The sequence below is a fragment of the Polypterus senegalus genome, chromosome 2 (genome assembly GCF_016835505.1).
Source record: "Polypterus senegalus isolate Bchr_013 chromosome 2, ASM1683550v1, whole genome shotgun sequence".
In the NCBI taxonomy this organism is placed as follows: Eukaryota; Metazoa; Chordata; class Cladistia; order Polypteriformes; family Polypteridae; genus Polypterus; species Polypterus senegalus.
Genome location: NC_053155.1, coordinates 237,536,336 through 237,552,736, shown reverse-complemented (window position 1 = coordinate 237,552,736; position 16,401 = coordinate 237,536,336). Strand labels below are relative to the sequence as shown.

Below are 16,401 nucleotides of genomic sequence, written 5' to 3'. Positions count from 1 at the left end.
CCGGAACATAAGCAGCAGAGGCGTCCCTACCGGGCATGGGACCCGGCTGTCCTTCACAATAGATAGATAGATAGATAGATAGATATAGAGATCTATATAGATAGATATAGAGATCTATATAGATAGATATAGAGATATATATAGATAGATATAGAGATATATATAGATAGATATAGAGATGTATATAGATAGATAGATAGATATAGAGATATATATATATGTATATATATGTATACAGCTTACTTACAAAAGTTGGGCAGGTTTCATTTCAAAATTCTACGCGTAATGGTCATAACTGGAACCTATTTTTTCGTCCATATACTATAATAGACTTCTGCTTGATGCCTGTGGGAGGCGGAGTTGCGCCTCCCACGTAATTTAGTGCCTGCCCATATAAGGCTGTCCGTCAGCGGCAATCCAATAGAAACACTGCCGCTAAATATTCACGGGTGAAGGACTGTGCTTATGCAGAGGAAGATGAGATGGTCAGGGTGGTGTTTGGCACCAACTCAGCGAAATTGCGAGAGAAACTTTTAAGTGCCAGGTCTTAGCTAACATTAAATACAGCCGTGGACATCGCACGAGATGGCACCAGCACAGCTGTGAACCTTCGATGCATGTACACCGAGCGGCTCACATGAAATGACGCAGTGCACAGACAAAAAGCAACAGTTTCAAAGAGTACTGAACCACAACCGAATTACACAATTGAGAAGGCAGCAAAAAAATATGAAGCGTGTGATACATACAAGCATATTCATAAGTGCAGCTACTGCGGAAACAAAGCACACGGTGGAAAAGATCAATGTCCCGCTAAAGGAAGACAGAGTAAAAAAACCCGTGCATGCAGTGTGTCACGTCTCAGATCAAGAAGAAGATGAGCTGTTTATTGATGCAGTAAGAAACGAATCGATGAATGAAACCTGTTATCTTTACAACGATTGACAAACACGGAATGTAACTTGAACACAACACATCCTACAAATACGAACCTGATTGAAAGAAATAATTATAATCAAATCCTTGATGACAGCAACACTTATAACACTCACAAAACAATTACTGTATATTGACAATCATGTTACGTTATTTTTAAAATGTTCCCTTTTCTTTTTCATAACTTCTTTAACATCATACTACTTCTCCGCTGCGAAGCGCGGTACAATATATATACTCTCAAATAGACAAACCACACGCCGTGGCGCAATGGTAGAGACTTCGCCGAGGTTCGATTCCCGACAGGGGGTGAACTTCCCGATTCATTCTACCCTCGCGTCCCCTTGGTTTGACACGTATGAAAAAATATGCGGTTAATGTAGAAAGACAGATCACCAATTGAAGGTTTATGAATAATGGATACAAAGCGCGTTCCTAAGACTAATTGGAGGCAAATTTCATTTCAAAAGACTACCCGATGGAAGCCTTGATAAAAGCGTGGTTTTGTACAAACTGTCCAAATACGAAGCTGATTGAAAGAAATTATAATCAAATCCTTGATGACAGCAACACTCATAACGGTCACAAATCTATTACTTTCACAATCATGTTACGTTATTTTTAAAATGTTTCCTTTTCTTAGCACAAGCACAGCTGAGAAGCTTCGATGCATGTACTCCATAACGCGTTAAAAAAAATAAACGCATTTAATCACACTTTCAATTCCAAGCAAAGGGGAACTTTTGTCAGTGCATGATTTCCTGGTATATCGATTACATTGATGTACACATCAGAGCTACAAAAATGTTAGAGTCGGAATAAAGCGCGTTCCTACGACTGATAGGAGGAAAATTTCATTTCAAAAGACTACCCGACGGAAGCCTTGATAAAAGCATGGTTTTGTGCACACTGAAAAGCAAGCAAAATTAGATGCATTACAGAAAGTGGACTTTGTGGCTCTTACTGGGGATCATTGGACTTCCGTGACCGTTAGTAATTCTACTTACATCTAATTCAAAAATGTTCAATGATCACACTGTTTTAGCCTAATGTACAAAATAATAATAAGGTTACTCAGAGTTTAAAGGTGAAGCTGGTCAAATTACCTTTTATGTTTCTGCCTCATTTTTTTAAGATGAAAAAATGCACTTTATGTTGAAATTTTTGTTATTATTATTTAAAGACAATACCATTCTGAAAATGTACTTAAAGTACTTAAAATACCATTTTATTTTTAAGTCTGCCCAATTTTAGCCAGGGATGATATTTTTGTTTCTATTTTGAATTGAAATGCAGTTTAAAAGCATTTTTTTCAGAAATTAAAAGAGCTTGAGTTTAAAATATTCATGTCCATGTCTATTATTTGATTCTGTCGCCCACTAAAACCCTTTTAAATTAAAAAAAAAACATTTGCGATTTGGGGCAAATTTTCATGTGTGATTACATACGATTAATCAAGATTAATTATTACACAGCCTCTAATTAATTAGATACATTTTTTTAATCGAGTCCCACCCCTAATATATATATATGTAGATATATATATATATATATATATATATATATATATATATATATATATATATATATATAGATTGTGTGTGTGTATATATATATATATATATATATATATATATATATATATATATATATATATATATATATATACACACACTGCTCACAAAAATTAAAGGAACACTTTAAAGAAACACATTAGATACATCAGATCTCAATATGAAGTTGGATATCTATACAAATAACGACAGGGCAATGTCTTAGGAACAAACGGATGCCAAGTCTTTTAATGGAAATAAAAGTTTTCTGCCTACAGAGGGCTCAATTGTGTAGACACCCTAAAATCAGAGTGAAATGAAGATTTGGCAGGCTAGCCCATTTTTTCAAAAACTTAATTTCTGCTACTCAAAATGCTTTTAAGTATCTTGTGTGGCCCCCACGAGCTTGTATGCATGCTTGACAACGTCGGGGCATGCTCCTAATGAGACGACGAATGGTGTCTTGTGGCATTTCCTCCCAGATCTGTATGAGGGCATCCCTGAGCTGTTGTACAGTCTGAGGAGCAACCTGGCGGCGCCTAATGGACCGAAACATAATGTCCCACTGATGTTCTATTGGGTTTAAGTCAGGGGATCGTGAAGGCCATTCAATTGTTTCAATTCCTTCATCCTCCAGGTACTGCCTGCATACTCTTGCCACATGAGGCCGGGCATTGTCGTGCATTAGGAGGAAACCAGCACCTACTGCACCAGCGTAGGGTCTGACAATGGGTTCAAGGATTTCATCTTGATACCTTATGGCAGTCAGAGCACCATTTCCTACGCAGTAGATGTCTGTGCGTCCCTCCATGGATATGCCTCCCCAGACCATCACTGACCCACCACCAAACCTGTCATGTTGAACGACGTTGCAGGCAGCATATCGTTCGCCTTGTCTTCTCCAGACTCTTTCACATCTATCACAGCTGCTCAGGGTGAACCTGCTCTCGTCTGTAAAAAGTACAGGGCGCCAGTGGCGGACTTGCCAATTCTGGTGTTCTTGAGCAAATTAGTCGAGCTCCACGGTGCTGGGCAGTGAGCACAGGGCCCATTACAGGACGTCTGGCCCTCAGGCCATCTTCATGAAGTCTGTTCCTGATTGTTTGGGTATAGACATTCACACCAGTGGCCCTCTGGAGGTCATTCTGTAGGGCACGAGCAGTGCTCAGCCTGTTCCGCCTTGCACAAAGGAGCAGGTATCAGTCCTGCTGATGGGTTGAGGACCTTCTACGGCCCTGTCCAGCTCTCCGAGAATAACAACCAGTCTCCTGAAATCTCCTCCATGTTCTGGAGATTGTGCTGGGAGACACATTAAATCTTCTTGCTGCAGCACGTGTGGATGTGCCATCCTGGAGAAGTTGGACAACCTGTGCAACTTCTGTAGGGTTAAGGAATCGCCTCATACTGCCAGTAGAGATGATTACTCAAGCCAAAACTAGCACGAGTGGAAAACCAGCCAAAAAAGATCAAGAGGGAGAAACTTGAAATGACCTCCACATGTAAAACCAGTCCTTTTTTGAGGGTTTTCTAATTGTTGCCAATTAGTGCACCTGTTGTTAAGTCCATGAACACCAATACAGCTGAAAGTGACTAACAATGACCTCAGCTGCTTAACCAACCAGAAAATTATCAGACAGATTTAATTGATTTCATGCCAGGCCCAATAAAAAAAGTGTTCCTTTAATTTTTGTGAGCAGTATACAGGTATATGTGTATATACAGTGTATATGTAGATATGTATATATATGTATATGTGTGTGTGTGTGTGTATATATATATATGTATATATGTATGTATATGTATATATATATGTATATGTATATATATATGTATATATATATGTATATATGTATATGTATATATATATATATATATGTATATGTATATATATATATGTATATATATATATGTATATATATATATATATATATATATATATGTATATATATGTATATATATATATGTATATATATATATGTATATGTATGTGTATATATGTATATATATGTATATATATATATGTATATGTATGTATATGTATATGTATATATATATATGTATATGTATATATATATGTATATGTGTGTATATGTATACAGTAATCCTCGCTATATCGCTTTGACTTTCAGCGGTTTCACTCTATCGCGGATTTTAAATGTAAGCACATCTAAACATATATCACAGATTTTTCACTGGTTCGCCGCTTTCTGCGGACAATGGGTCTTTTAATTTAGGTTACATGCTTCCTCAGTTTGATTGCCCAGTTGATTTCATACAAGGGACGCTATTGGCGGATGGCTTAGAAGCTACCCAATCAGAGCATGTATTGCATATTAACTAAAACTCCTCAGTGCTATAAGATATGCTTCCCGCTGTGCTTGTTTGCTTCTCTCTATCTTTCTCGCTCTCTCTGCCTGACGGAGGGGGTGTGAGCAGAGGGGCTGTTTGCACAGAGGACACGGACGCTCCTCTACAAAATGCCGCTTTATCGCGGTGCTTCTGTATACTTAAAAGCATGTATTGATTTTTGATTGTTTGCTTTTCTTTGAGCCTCTCGGACATTCTCTGCTATATATATATATATATATATATATATATATATATATATATATATATATACAGTAATCCCTCCTCAATCGCAGGGGTTGCGTTCCAGACCCCCCCGCGATAGGTGAAAATCCGCAAAGTAGAAACCATATGTTTGTATGGTTATTTTTTATATATTTTAAGTCCTTATAAACTCTCCCACCCTGTTAACATTATTAGAGCCCTCTAGACATGAAATAACACCCTTTAGCCAAACGTTTAAACTGTGCTCCATGACAAGACAGAGATGACAGTTCTTTCTCACAATTAAAAGAATGCAAACATATCTTATCTTCAAAAGAGCGCCGTCAGGAGCAGAGAATGTCAGAGAGAGCGCTCGCTAAGAAAAGCAAACAATCAAAAAATCAATACGTGCTTTTAAGTATACAGAAGCACCGCGATAAAGCGGCATTTTGTAGAGGAGCCTCCGTGTCCTCTGTGCAAACAGCCCTCAGCTCACACCCCCTCCATCAGGCAAAGAGAGTGAGAAAAAGAGAGAGAAAGCAATCAAGCACCGTGCGGGAAGCATATCTTATATCATTGAGGAGTTTTAGTTAATATGTAATACATGCTCTGATTTGGTAGCTTCTAAGCCAACCGCCAATAGCCTCCCTTGTATGAAATCAACTGGGCAATCAAACTGAGGAAGCATGTAACCTAAATTAAAAGACCCATTGTCCGCAGAAAGCGGCGAACCAGCGAAAAATCCATGATACATATTTATATGTGCTTACATTTAAAATCCGCGATAGAGTAAAGCCGCGAAAGTCGAAGCGCAATATAGCGAGGGATTACTGTGTGTGTGTGTATGTGTATATATATATATTATATATATATATATAATATGACAGCAACACTCATAACAGTGACAACAATTACATTGACAATCATGTTACTTTATTTTCAAAATGTTTCCTTTTTTTTTTTTCATTACTTCTTTAACACACTACTTCTCCGCTGCGAAGCGCGGGTATTTTGCTAGTTCTTAATAATCGGGAGGATCTGAGAAAACCGATTTTCTGTGTTATGTAGTGATTCATATTTACACATTTAAATAAATCTTTAGACATCCTCACAGAGCAGCAAAATGTTTCATCTTTTGTTTAATTTTTGATGACTTTTATAAGAATTTCATGGATATTCACTCTGTTGTTCTTTTTTTGCAGGTGGTTACAGCCAGATTCTTATGCTGATCCTCAGAAAACATCACTGATCCTTAATAAGGATGACATCAGGTGTGGTTGGCCAACCACTGTCACTGTGCAGACCAAAGACCAATATGGAGATGTAGTGCATGTGCCAAATATGAAGGTCAGGACTGAAATGTGATGTTCTTTAGTTCTGTAATTGAGTGTTTTTTTTTTTTTGTTTGTTTTATTAATGTTACGTAACAACTCATAATTCATGATTAAACATTAAGTTTTTGTGATTATTATACTATGTAAATTCTGATTTTATGTTTCAGGTTGAGGTGAAAGCTGTTCCTGTGTCTCAGAAAAAATCTTTGCCTCAAGATAATGTTAGAAAACTACAACGAATACCTGGAAGTCCTATGGTGGTAAATTCAGGAGCTGACATGACTTATGGAGGTTTGCCTCCACCAAAACTGGAATCCACCTATGAGCCAATGATTGTTAAAGAAGCTCGCTACATTGCCATTACTATGATGAAGGTAGGAAATGTTTTATTGTTTTAATTTTCTTCTTTGTGTTAATCTACTGTGCATGAGTGGTGCATATGGTACTTTTAAATATTTTTTAGCGTTTTTCGTTAAGAAGTTCTTTTTTTGTTGTATTTGAAAATCTCTCTTTGGTGAGAAATTAAAAGTACAGTAGTTGTCTGGTTAGTAAAACTATATTTTCCATGTGCACTTTTTAGTAATAGCAAAGAAAAATGTTATTCTCGGGTTTTTATAGAAAATAGACGTAATGTTTCCTGATAGAATGGGATCCAATGTTGACCAACATTGGACAACAGCAAACAATATCAAATGTTATGTTACTTGTCTTGCATAATATAAATGTCAGGTCATACAGTCATGTACTCACAATTAAAAAAAAAAAAAAAGGCATTTGTTTATTACTAAAATATTGTTAAGTAAGTAACTCCAAAAAATGAAAGTAATCCACAAACAGGAACCACCTTCTCATAGGATTACATTTTTGAATTAGACTCCGACTCTGCCTCTCATTCATTGGTTAAGAGTCCTGTCTTAGAATTGTCAATTTGTTAAGCCTTTTGTTAATAATAATTATGAACAATCTTATTTGTTACAGGTTTATGAGAACTACTCTTTTGAAGAACTTCGCTTTGCTTCCCCAACACCTAAGAGGTAAAGCTCAACACAATAAAAATAGTTTATTGAATTTAATTTTTTAATATTCAGCCTTATCCCTTTATTTGTACCTTTTTTTTCTTTTTCAGACCGAGTGAGAATATGCTGATTAGAGCAAATACAGATGGCACCTACAACGCTAATTGGACTCCTGGAGCTGTTGGTCTTTATACTATACATGTGACAATAGATGGAATTGAAATAGGTATACAGCAGAGCCTGATTTTAATCTTGCCATATACACATATGCATTTAGGTTTTTGTACTGGTGAAGACAGCATTTTTCTCTTTGTATTAGTTCTCCATTCTTCTAAATGGTCATACTGTAATATTTTCTGAAATAGCATTCACTGTGGCAATGAGCAAGGTAAAGAAAGTTAAATAAAAACAGGGTATCTCTGATTCTGTGGCTGCCTGTGGTTCTGGTGGTAGTGCTGTGCAGCTCTGGGTGTTCTGTGTGGAGGCTAGCCAATTGCTTGTTAACAGGCAGCTGTTCCACTTCAGCACTCTGTAAGTTGCAGTTGGAGCACCACAGAGACGGGAGTATCAAAGGAGCCTGGGGGAAAACATTTGTTTGTAAATGCCAAAAAAAATGTCAATATTAGACATGGTAAATATGAAGCAAAGAAGAAGTAAAAAATGGTTTGTAGAATTTAAGTAAAATTTTGTTGTGGCTGAATGTCTAGGACTATTAGGTTATTAGACTGCACAAATAATACACAGTAATTATCAGTGGCATTGTTAAATTATAGAGTACTAGCCAACCAGCGGCGTGCCATATGCTGCATAATCAGGCCGGTTTTTTAATGATTTTTAAGCACAGGGAGAAAATTAACATTTGAAAAATCGGTAATATAATAAATCAGCAAGAAAAGCAACATTATAACAATGCACGGAACGAACCAACACAGTAAAACAGTTTGCTATTGTGCACGCGGTCGTGCGTCGTAACCAAAAACTTGGTTTTTAAAGACTGCTTACTTCATTGTGTTTTAACCTCAATTGTAAAGGATTGTTTTGAGGATCCCATGGGATACCCCCTCGCAAACTGTTTTAACACGCTGCATATGGCGATTCACCTCCGCAAGAAACATGCCTCTATGAACAGTCAGCATGGCTCGGAGGTGCCAGGAGTTGTTGGGCATGGCTCCTTCTGCGTGCACCATAGGTGTCTTACTTGTCGGCGGCTCAGTGAGTCCACGCCCCTTCCGGCGTGCTTTCCATGGTTGTCTTGCCTTAGTGAATTATATATTTAGTTGGTACTATAAATGTTTCTTTACACTTGAAGTGTTTTCTATAGCCTGTACATTTTTATATAGTCCAAGGTAAATTGTTTTTGCTGAAAAAAGCTAACAGACAAATATCTAGATTTAAAGAGGCAGATAAATGATCATCCTCCATCAGGAAATCCCAGATAACTCGAGTTTTAAACAAGATGTGCTATTAGGATATGTCAGTTTTTCTCTGCAGGTCATGCAGCATGAATTGGTCATTGCTGTGTCATAAAAAAAGTAGAGCAACTTATTATATAGTACAAGGGCTTACACAATTGATGTTTAATAAGAAATGAGCTAGACTGTGTGATCAGTGTTTAGTGCTTCACACATATTTGTTGTAATCTGTGATACAGTCTAATTTATAAATTTGCTGCATTTGTTGACTTTTTGACTTGCTAACATTTTGTCATTAATGAACTAGACAACATTTGAATAAAGTAACCATTTCTTTGGAGATACATACTTCTGCTTTTATGAAATAATGTTATGGGTTTTTCTGACAATTTCACATAAGAATTCTTTCTTTTCAAAAGTTATTTTTGTTAGTGGCACTACGATATACAAATGTGAACTAGCCCTTACTTGCATCAATAAATCACTATATATATTGGTTAATTCTTGTAACAATTAAGTTGGGAATATCATCAGTCAGAAGAGTTTTGAAGATGCCACTAGGGGCAATGTCCTTTGGTGATTAAACAAATAGTTATTGTAGGGACTGTCTGTAAATAAATCATCATTTGAAGGTGTAAAACTTTCCTGAACTTAACATCAGTCTTAATAAACTAATCTCTTACTTTGGGGCTGAGAGTGCACAGTATCTTTACTTGAAATACTAATGTTGGTTTCTTCATACTCTGATTATACTCTTGAATCTAGAGGTACTGTCAGTTATGTTTCCAGAATTACCAGTGCTAACATTTTCATCATTATCGCTTACTGCCTCTTCATTCTCCTTGGAATCCAAGAAAAGATTTTTTTTTAACTGCTGGAGCAGGACAAGACTGCTGCTGCTTTCAAGATGCTATTGTGTCAGGGGTTTCAGTGAGTTAAAGATTTGTGTAGCTTAATATTTTCTTGTTCACTAAATGACACAGCTTGTTTATTACCATAACTGTATTGCTTCAGGCAAAGGCAGAGGTGCTGAACTGCACTTAAAACTTCAAGCAATCTAAAATGTGTGTTTATGTATTTCTATATGTATGTGTAGAGAGATGAGTATGTATAAATTTAGTAATTGGTACCAACTTGTCGTAAACATTGGGGGGCAAAAATCGTTGGTGTGAATACTAATGGCAGAATTTAATAGGCTACCATTGACAAAAGGTTTTGAATTGAGTTCACAGATTGTTGCAGCAGAGAACCACAATAATGGTGTTATTTAAATGAAGCATTAAAAATTTACATGTTTCAGGATTTTTTTAATACTTGTTGAAAGTCATCAAAGACTACTTTTGGATTTTTTGGAGTTTTTCCTTTTATCATTTTCAGTTGTAGAAAACATTAATACTGTTGGGAATAATGACAAGATCAATGTAGATTCTTTGCTTGAAAACCAAATTTGTTGTGTTTCATTTTTCTCAAAGGAACACCACAATACTAATAATTTCCCAACTAGAGTAGCACAAGAGACACAGACACGGTAAAAGTAAATAATTCATACAAGACTGCAACTCTAAATAAAAGCTAACAACTAATTTAATGCTAATTAATCTGAAACTGTCCTACATTAAAAGTTCCCAACCACAATTGATTTTACGCTTGCTTGTAGCTCACTGAAAAGTTCTCTATAACCAGTTTCTTGTTGAAAATTATTCTTTGCATATACCCGCTTTGACTATTATATTTTAATTTCACTGAATATTGTGATTATAAAGGTCTAGTCAGATCAGGAACTTAAATTCACTTCATACTCTATGTTTATATTTTATTAGGTTGCACTGGTAAGATTATAATTTTGCTGTAACTGTCATTGTAAATTGTCTGTTAGGCTGGTGGTTTAAGTAAGGATCTGTCTTTCAAACTTTTGCTAAATTCCAATGTATTCCAATCATACTGTATATCATATAAATCCAATCTTTTTAGAGAGGCATAAAAATAATAAAAAAAATAGTATCTAAGCTTTTCATACAGATTTAGTCCTGAAGGTCCTCTCTTTGGGGCAGCTTAACATATTCCGGCATTACAACATAACACAAAGCCTTTATAGTTCATAAACAAACAAACACAATGCTGACTTGCCAGTTTGACTGTGTGCAATACGCTACAGATATTGCCTGCTAGTACAGCCCAATTACTGTCTCTTACAGGGTGAACAGGCATTGATGAATAAAATATTCCACTCAACATTCTCAATTTGTCAAACCACTGTTTTGCATACATACCATTTCTGTCCTCTCCTGTCCAATGCTAAAACAGTGATAACTGCACTCCAATCAGCAGCTGTGATTTTTTTTTTTTTTTCATTTGCATTTTGTCCTGCTTTACATTATGATTTTGCAAATTTGTAAACATACTGTACTGAAAGCAGTGTGAAGTAGCTTTGTGGCAGCATGGTAGTTTTGTTCACAATGCTCTATTAGGTTGCATCTCCAAGGCATGTTTGTTTTATTTGAGGTGATCATGAAGCCTCGGTACATCTTGTAACAAGCAGATCTGGAGTGTAGCTGCCGCGAAATAAATTTTCATTTGTTTATTTATTTTAAATATTGGACTTGTAACTGTGATATTGTTTCATTTATTACACATAGCTAAATATGAAATACATTTGTAGTAGTAATTAAAAATTTAAATAAAATTTTAAAAGATCTGCATGTCCAAAACAACCTTCTAAAACACACCTTCCAATAGTGCTTTCCATCTGCAAACCCATCTAAAGATCTTGTCAGGCCGTTGTTTAATTTAAAAAATAGCATAGAACAATATTGAAGTATTAATTTGTGATTTGTCTGTTTTCTCCAACATGTTGGATTACTTTACAGATGCTGGTTTGGAAGTGGAAGTCAAAGACCCCCCAAAGGGAATGATTCCACCTGGATCTCAACTAGTGAAACCTAAAGTAGAGCCTCAGCCAAGTAAGGTAGGAAGTACAAATTCAACTTTGCATTTCCTTTGTGCTTTGTTTTGTTTTGAATAATACGAGAATGCTGTTATTGTTATAATTATTTACTTTTTAACAGTGTATTACTAAATTGCATTCTGTTGACTTTTATATTTGTCAATTTCTACAAGGTATTTTTTTTAGTCATCATATGGATATTGTGAAAAGGAACAGACTCGACAAATGTGAAAAAGGCTTGGAGCAGCCACCCGTGTAATATTCCTGGCTGCAAATGGTTTTTTCAAACAAAACAGAGTTGTTGACAGTACGGAGTCTAAGGTAGAACTGATGAGGGCTGTGAAAGATGGTGGCTGTAAGTGATCAGACCAGAAATGATGTTGTTCAGACATCAGACTTTATGTCAGAACTGGAAGTGACGTCGTTCTAGATAGATAGATACTTTATTAATCTCAAGGGGAAATTCACATACTCTAGCAGCAGCATACTGATAAAAATAAACTATATTAAATTAAAGAGTGATAAAAATGCAGGTAAAAACAGACAATAACTTTGTATAATGTTAACGTTTATCCCCGAAGCGTTTCTGGCCTTTGTACATAATGGGGTGTTCAACTCCATCGACACTTTAGCTCAGCACGGCCCCAAGACCTGTGTCCGAAGCGTCTGTCTGGAGAATGAAAGGCAAGAAAAAATCAGGTGCATTTAATATAGGTGCTGACGTAAGGGCCATTTTCAGGTCACTGAATGCAGCCAGCCTCTGATGTTTCATCCCATACCACATGATTTGGTCGACCCTTCTTTATAAGGTTTTTCAAGGGCGTAGCTCTCTCGGAAAACTGGGGTACGAACCGGCGATAGTAACCCGCTATGCAGAGAGAGGCCTGAAACTGCCTCTTGTTTATCGGAGAAGTGCAATTCAAAATGGCTTCTATTTTAGAACACTGTGGTCTCACCATACTCTGGCCCATTAATAGCCTAAATATTTGGCTTCAATCAATCCAAAGTAACACTTTTCGGTTTGATATGAAGCCCGACTTTTGCCAGTGTCCGCAGTACAGCTCCAACATGCTGTATGTGTTCCTCCAAGGTGTTGGAATAGATGACCACGTCATCCAAGTAAGCAGCACTATATGAATTAGGACGGAGCACTTTATCCACCAGACGTTGGAAGTTCGCAGGTGCCCCATGTAATTTAAATGGGAGGACATGATACTGTGATACAGTGCCTGCTAGGGGTGCTAAATGCTGTCTTTTCCTTAGTGGAGTCCGTTAAGGGAACATGCCAGTACCCCTTAGTCATATCTAAAGTAGTCAAGAATTTGGTATTTCCTAGCCGCTCGAGGAGGTCGTCCACTGGCGGCATCGGATAGGCATCGAATTGGGAGACTTGGTTAAGCCAACGGAAGTCGTTGCAGAACCTCTAACTTCCATCGGGCTTACTGACCATAATGACAGGACTGGACCAGGGACTATAACTTTCCTCAATCACACCTAGTTCCAGCATGCGTCTGATCTCTAGCTCCACTTCCGCCTTTTTTACCTCGGGAATTCTGTACGGGCGTTCTCGGACTAGAACCCCAGATTTCGTCACAATGTCATGCGCAACCAGGGAGGTCCGCCTTGGATTTTCACTGACTACCTGACAGGATATCTGCTTTGTGCTCCTGTCGTTGCTGGCGAGTCAAATTATCTCCAAAATTAAGGTGGATTTGATGAGTGAAAAGAGAACGGAGCTGTCCGGAGGAGGGCTCGTAATCCCTGTCCTTCCGAGGTTTCAACAAATTGATATGATAAATCCGCTCACTGGGTTGGCGATTTGGTTGTTTCACCAAATAATCGACCAGCCCCTTCCTCTCCTTAATTTCATAGGGGCCCTGCCAATAAGAAAAAATCAGGTGCATTTAATATAGGAGCTGACGTAAGGGCCATTTTCAGGTCACTGAATTCAGCCAGCCTCTGATGTTTCATCCCATACCACATGATTAGGTCGACCCTTCTTTATAAGGTTTTTCAAGGGCGTAGCTCTCTCGGTCACGGTTTCAGCAAATTGATATGATAAATCCGCTCGCTGGGTCGGCGATTTGGTTGTTTCACCAAATAATTGACCAGCCCCTTCCTCTCCTTAATTTCATAGGGGCCCTGCCAATAAGCCAATAATTTGAAATGGGAGGTAGGAACTAAAACCATGACCCGATCTCCCGGGCGGAACTCCTACAAAGACGTACCACAGTTATAGCATCGGACCTGGGCTGCTTGCACCTTTTCCATGTACGTTTTCAATATGGGTCTAATCTTCTTCAATCTATTGCGTAACTGTGCGATATATTCTGATATATATGTTGACGGGAGGGCCTCTTCCTCCCAGCTGCCTTTTAAAACATCTAATATACCCTGAGGTTGTCGTCCATATAGCAACTCAAAAGGTGAGAACCCCGTGGAGGCCCGTGGGACTTCCCGATATGAAAAAAGGACGAGGGGGAGGAGCTGATCCCAGTTCCTTCTGTCCTCGTTGAATCCTTTACACGACATCTGTTTGAGAGTTTGATTGAACCTCTCTGCAAGACCGTCAGTTTGAGGATGATACACCGATGTCTTTAAATGCTTTATTTGAAGTAATCTAACAGTCTTCCTGAACGTCTGCGAGGTGAAAGGAGTCCATTGATCCGTCAGGATTTCTTTAGGGATTCCAACTTGCGCAGTGACACCAACTAATTCCTGTGCGATAGCCTTTGAAGTAGCTGAGCGTAACGAAGCAGCTTCTGGAAACTGGGTAGCATAATCTACCAGGACCATTATATATTTATGACCTCTGGCTAAGGGTTCTAGGAGTCCCACTAGATCGACCCTAATACGTTCAAAAGGGATATCTATTAAGGGTAAGGACACTAGAGGAGCATGGTCCCTTCTAGGAATCTGCCTCAATTGACATTCGGGACAGGATGTACAAAAGTGGCGGACCTCCTCGTTAATCCCAGGCCAAAAAAATCGGAGCTTAATTCACTCAAGTGTTCTTTCGGGGCCCAAATGGGCTCCCAGCAGATGGGTATATGCAAGTTCACAGATTGTCGCCGGTAAGTCCGTGGTACTAACAACAGTGACCTCACCTGTCCCTCATGTTCTGCCACCCGGTACAAGTCATTATTTAACACAAAGTGAGGACCCATTCTTTGCAAACTTAAGGGAGTCGTCATTCCACTGCTTCCTTTTAAATGAAGCCGGTATCTGCCTGAATTGAACTTGCAGACTTGTGAGAGGATCGGATTTAACCTCAAGGGATGGGGTTTCATCCCGATCCATCTGGGCGTATGTTGATGACGTGCCTTGTTGCGACCACCAGAGGTTGCAGTCCGCTCCCTAGCCAGCTGTATACACAGCGTAGAGGAAGTTGAGTGCGCTGATTCAGTGTCCGTGACTAGACCTAGTGATCGGGGGGGGGAAGAAGTGACTGTAGAAAAGCGCTATATAAATGCAAAGAATTATTATTATTACTGCTATTTATGTCAGCCCAATCTCTGCCTAGTATTACGGGGAATGGAGGATTTTGCATTACCGCTACCGTCAGCCTTTTTACTACGCTGTCCTGACATATGTAGCAGGCAGCGGTTCTATAATATCGGACATCCTCAGGAATACAAGTAATGCGTGTTTTGTTTTTATGCCACTGTCGCGATAATACTAAACGGCGAGCAACAATGGAAATGTTACTGCCGGAGTCAAACAAAGATATGACTTTAATCCCATTAACTAGCACTTCTCCTGTATGCAAACAGGCCAGTGGATTAACGAGTGCACACCTCGCCTCCCCCCATATCACTCCGCAGACCCCTTGGTCACTTCACAGGGCCAGCCAACACGCCTCAGGGTCCACTCGAGTACGCTTCACAATATAGCCGCGGGACTCTGTAGTATGGATACAAGCATGCCTGGGTTCACACGAGTCACGTTCTGATACTCTCAAGCCGGTTTCTGCCCTGTGGGGTTCAATTGTCTTGGCTAGTGCGACAATATCTGTATATCCCCAGGCCGGCTGGCCGAATTTTTTTTTTTCCCCATTAGGCTTCGGAGCAGTAAAGCGTAGGCCACCTGCTCCGCTATTTGATTGCTGGATCTTTCATGGGGTTGTAGCCAACCAACCACCTCAGCCCATAAAGCCATGGCCTGTTTCTTAGTTGCCTTAGCATGTTGAAATGTCCAGGCCCATTATGTTTTCCATCTGTCAGCCTGGGTTTCTTCCACCTTTATTAACAGGCTTGCCCTTCATGGGATATGTAGGGGCAGTCCCCACACCTGGGAGGCCAAAGTAAGTCCTCAATGCATTCCATGATGCACTTGGCTCTATCCTGTGGGTCCTGGGGCTATTTTTCCCCGTCCCTTTAACAGGGTGATGGATCGAAGCATACTCAAGCTTTCTCCGACATGCCCTGACTGACACCCACTCGGCAACTTGGGAGCAGTACTTAACCATCTATTATTTTGTTGGTTTAGTAGCGTGTGTCGAGCCTAGGGTTAGGTTTGACTTCCGATTTTCTCCAGGAGATCATCATCCTGCCGGCTACGCCACTGTGAAAAGGAACAGACTCGACACATGTAAAAAATGCAGCCACCCGAATAATATTCCTGGCTGCAAATGGTTTTTTCAAACAAAACAGGGTT

General features: G+C 38.8%; 1 protein-coding gene across 1 annotated transcript in view; it reads left to right on the top strand.

Annotated features, from left to right (window-relative positions):
• Positions 1–16,401, top strand: part of mycbp2 (MYC binding protein 2) — a 503,803-nt gene that overhangs the window by 307,132 nt on the left and 180,270 nt on the right. Inside the window, 5 exon segments of the mRNA XM_039745368.1 lie at positions 6,242–6,386; positions 6,541–6,747; positions 7,352–7,407; positions 7,500–7,615; positions 11,669–11,766. Of these exon segments, the coding sequence (XP_039601302.1) occupies positions 6,242–6,386; positions 6,541–6,747; positions 7,352–7,407; positions 7,500–7,615; positions 11,669–11,766 (622 nt within the window).